Source organism: Charadrius vociferus, unplaced genomic scaffold (genome assembly GCF_000708025.1).
Source record: "Charadrius vociferus isolate BGI_N301 unplaced genomic scaffold, ASM70802v2 scaffold472, whole genome shotgun sequence".
Taxonomy (NCBI): Eukaryota; Metazoa; Chordata; class Aves; order Charadriiformes; family Charadriidae; genus Charadrius; species Charadrius vociferus.
Genome location: NW_009647735.1, coordinates 5,841,167 through 5,844,732, shown reverse-complemented (window position 1 = coordinate 5,844,732; position 3,566 = coordinate 5,841,167). Strand labels below are relative to the sequence as shown.

The window sequence follows — 3,566 nt, the reverse complement described above, 5'->3', positions numbered from 1 at the left end:
TCCCTACAAATTTTAATTAGGTTTCAGAGAGAGCCTACAACATTGTCATGAGGTTTTAATGCTCTCCAGACAGACAAATGTACTGGACTCGGATAGATTTATGATGATTGCGTTCCTTTTCAAGGGTAAATCCAATAACTAGGTCTTGCTTTTAAGATGTATTTCGTTGGAACTGAACCACGCCACTATTAAATACCGGTGGAAGCTTATGTAGATATGCATCTCCATTCCTTTGAGAGCATCCCTAGAGAGTGCATCTGGGCATCGCTCTCCCTCATCAACCTAGGTCTTGCTCCAGTCACCCCGTGGTGTCCTAAGGGATCGTGCTGGTCCTGCTGCAAGACAGCGGGCAGGCTGCCGGAGACAAACCCTGCCGCACTCACGTTTTTGAAGTCATGGATCTCCAGGATTTCCTCACTGCCGTTCCCACTCCTGAAGGTCTCCGTCCTGGCCAGGGGGTCGATCTCCATCACAATCTTCTTCTTCTCACCGTTGCTGAAGAACGTGTGCTCCATGTCGTAAACCTGTGAGGGCCAAAACGGCATAGGGGTTGGCTCAACCCCAACCTGATTTCACACGCCGGCCGGTGGGTGCGCAGGCTGGTGCTGGATGCCTGACCCCTGGTGCTGGGTATGCTGCCACGGGGCTGGCTGCTTCCTGGTGCCCTGGCTCTGAGCCGGGACCATCGTCTGGATAGCACAAGGAGAGGCACCAGGGCTGGGAAGAAGGGCAGGATGGGGCCGGGCTGCGGGAGGACATGTGTGTCAAGCCTGGGAGAAGATGCTCATCCCACACTTGCGCCGGCAGCTTTGCCATGGCTCAGCCTTTGCCAGTGCTTTATGTGGCACGAGCCTGTTTGTGTTTCAGGCTGGAACAAAGTCCTGAGCCCAAGGGACCTCTCTTTCCTCTCTCCCTGTCTTTCTCGCTCCATCACTGCATCCCTGGCTCACTTGCTCCATCACTGTGTCCCCAACTTGCTTGCTCCATCACTGCATCCCTGGCTCGCTTGCTCCATCACTGTGTTCCCAGCTCGCTTGCTCCATCACGTCATCCCCAGCCCACTTGCTCCATCTCTGCACCTTCTGTTTTTCCTGGAAAGGCAGAGGTAAAAGCCTCTCTCTGCCTGGAGGAGATCAGGGATTGCCTGCGGATCAAAGCCCTCCTTGAGGGCTGCTGAAGAGCTTCGGGGCGTAGCAGCCGGCTTCCCGGCGGCACTCATCCCTGCGGGGAGCCGGGGCGAGCAGCGCCGGCGGGGAGCAGCCCTCCCCTTCTCGCAGGTGCTTGCCGCACTCAGCCAGCCCGGCAGCCCTCCAGTCTCCGTGGATGCCTGACCCTTAAAGGATGAGTAGCAGCAGATGCTATTTGAAGCACAGAAATGATTCTGTTGGCGCAGCGAGAGCTGGCGAGCCTTGGGGAGTCTCGTTTCCTGAATCAAACGGTGTCGTGCGGAAGCAAAGGGCTCGTGCAAAAGACCGCAAGTTCACAGGGCAGTGGGGAGTGATGGAGGCACGGGGATGGGAAAGCTCTGTTCGTCCCCCGGCACGGCCGTGGAGCCGGGGAAGGAGCACCCCGGCCCTGCAGCAACGCCCAGGTGAGGGGCAGGGGCTCTGCCTGCAGTCCCAACCTAAACCCCTCCTCGTGGTCCCCGGTTCTTGCGCATCCCTCCCCATCACGGGGTTCAAAGCCTCTTAGCAATGTCTTCAGCATCAGCATCTCCTGCTTTGCAACCTCCGGAGGAAGCCTGGGTGCAGAACTGCCAGGTACCTTTGCCCCTGCTTAGAAGAGCGATGTGCGCCTTGGCAGCCATGCGCATCTCCGGTTAGTCAGCAGGAGGCTTTTATAAAGATATATGGCTGTCAATGGATTTTATGGCATGGTAAAAATAGTCTGAAACCTAAAATGGCTGGAAGGCTGCTGGTTTTGACCGACAAAATGCGCACGGTGCTGTAAATCAGTTCTAGGAGGGTAGGATCCCGGGTGGCACCTTACCTTCAAGTGCCTCTCCATTTACGAAGAATTACTTTTGCCAGCGCAGTGGCCAGCTAACCCATTTGGGCTTGGCTGGCTCTGTGCTGCTCAGAGTGCTGTGAGATGTTTTATAGGGCTAAAAATGACACTTGGTCGCAAATCGTTGAAATACATCCCTCTGCGAGGCTGCGACAAGCCCCTCGTTAGCTGACTCACCACCTTCGCTCGCCGGCGGTGCCGGCCGGTGCGGATGCTGCTGTGCAAGAGGGCAGCACCGTGTCCAAGGCCACCCCTCGGAGGAACAAGTCTTCTTTAAAGATTCTTTCCACTCTCTGGTTGCATGAAGGGAGCTTGAAGGGTTTTTTGTTCTTTGAAGAGCTTAATTCCCCTTGGTTTATATTTTTGAGCGTTAGGAACTTCCAGCCTCCTCCATCCTGCTGTTCCCGGAGGACTCCCAGGCCAACTGGAGAAGCTGCTGCCCCGCGGCCACAGAGGACACGGCGATTCTGGACACCGGGAGCATCAGCGTGCGGCTCCACTGGGAGAACACCTTTGCTTTCCTGCGGCATCGTGCTGTGCTTGCCCACCCATCAGGCGTTGGGAAGGGCTTTCAGAAATACTGACGGACACCCACTGGTGAGGATGCCAATGGCCGGTGCTCTGGATAACCCCTCCGAGGCTGTGGCAACGTCTCTGTGCCGCAGCTCAGAGAAAACCTCCCCTCCGGGGGTTAACAGCCTCTTCCCCCCGCGGCTGGCACGCACCCTGTTTTTTGAGGAACAGTGGAGACTTTATAACCGTCTTGGCAGGAGCCTGCAGGCACATATGGCTTTTATTGCTCTTTCTTTTATTTTTGGGGGTATTTATTTCTACCCGCTGATAAGAAGACAAAGTTTCCGGCGAGCGGGGTGCTTCCTCTGCCTGGCGGGAGGGCAGCCTGGCCGAGCTGGTGCGGCTCCGGCGTGGGGCAGGGAGGAGGGAGGAGATGCCACCGTGGGAAAAGAAGCCACCTTGGCTGCGCACAGGAATTTTGGAGACATTCTTGAGAGTCAGCAAAACCTGCCGGCACCAGGGTGCGAAGAGGGGCCTCCTGGATCAGCACGGAAACTCAAAGGAGAGGAGGATGAGGAGCACCGGGCAGGCTGTTGGCTTCAAGGTTAAGCGATTTGCTTGGGGTATGGGACAAAAAAAAAAAAAAAAAAAAGTTTTTGGCAGAATTGCCAAGATCTTGGCCGGAGTGGGCAGAGATGCCGCCCCCGGCACGCTCAGCTCTTACAGCAGCGTCCGTCTGGGGAGCTGGGAATAAACGAGCACAATCCAGTTAGCAGAAGCTCCTCCAAAAGCTAATCCGTCTCACCGTCCCCTCGCATTGCAGACACATTAAAGTAAGAAATATAATCCATGACAATCAATCACCGCTGCGTCCTGGCTTTCTCCCCTCTTTATGCGGTGGCATAATGACTTTTCCACCAGTTTCTGGCAAGATAATTGAAATGAAATGGAAAATATTTTCTTACTTGTCATAAAATTTGCTGCCGGTGAAATAAGAGTAACTTTAACTCTTCATGGCGTAGCTCCCATCCCCTGTAATTGTCAGT

At 55.1% G+C, this 3,566-nt stretch overlaps 1 protein-coding gene across 1 annotated transcript in view; it reads right to left on the bottom strand.

Annotated features, from left to right (window-relative positions):
* TNMD (tenomodulin) overlaps positions 1 to 3,566 on the bottom strand; it is an 8,873-nt gene that overhangs the window by 4,726 nt on the left and 581 nt on the right. The window contains exon 3 of the mRNA XM_009881689.1: positions 384 to 524. Within this exon, the coding sequence (XP_009879991.1) occupies positions 384 to 524 (141 nt within the window). The remainder of the gene's footprint in view (positions 1 to 383; positions 525 to 3,566) is intronic.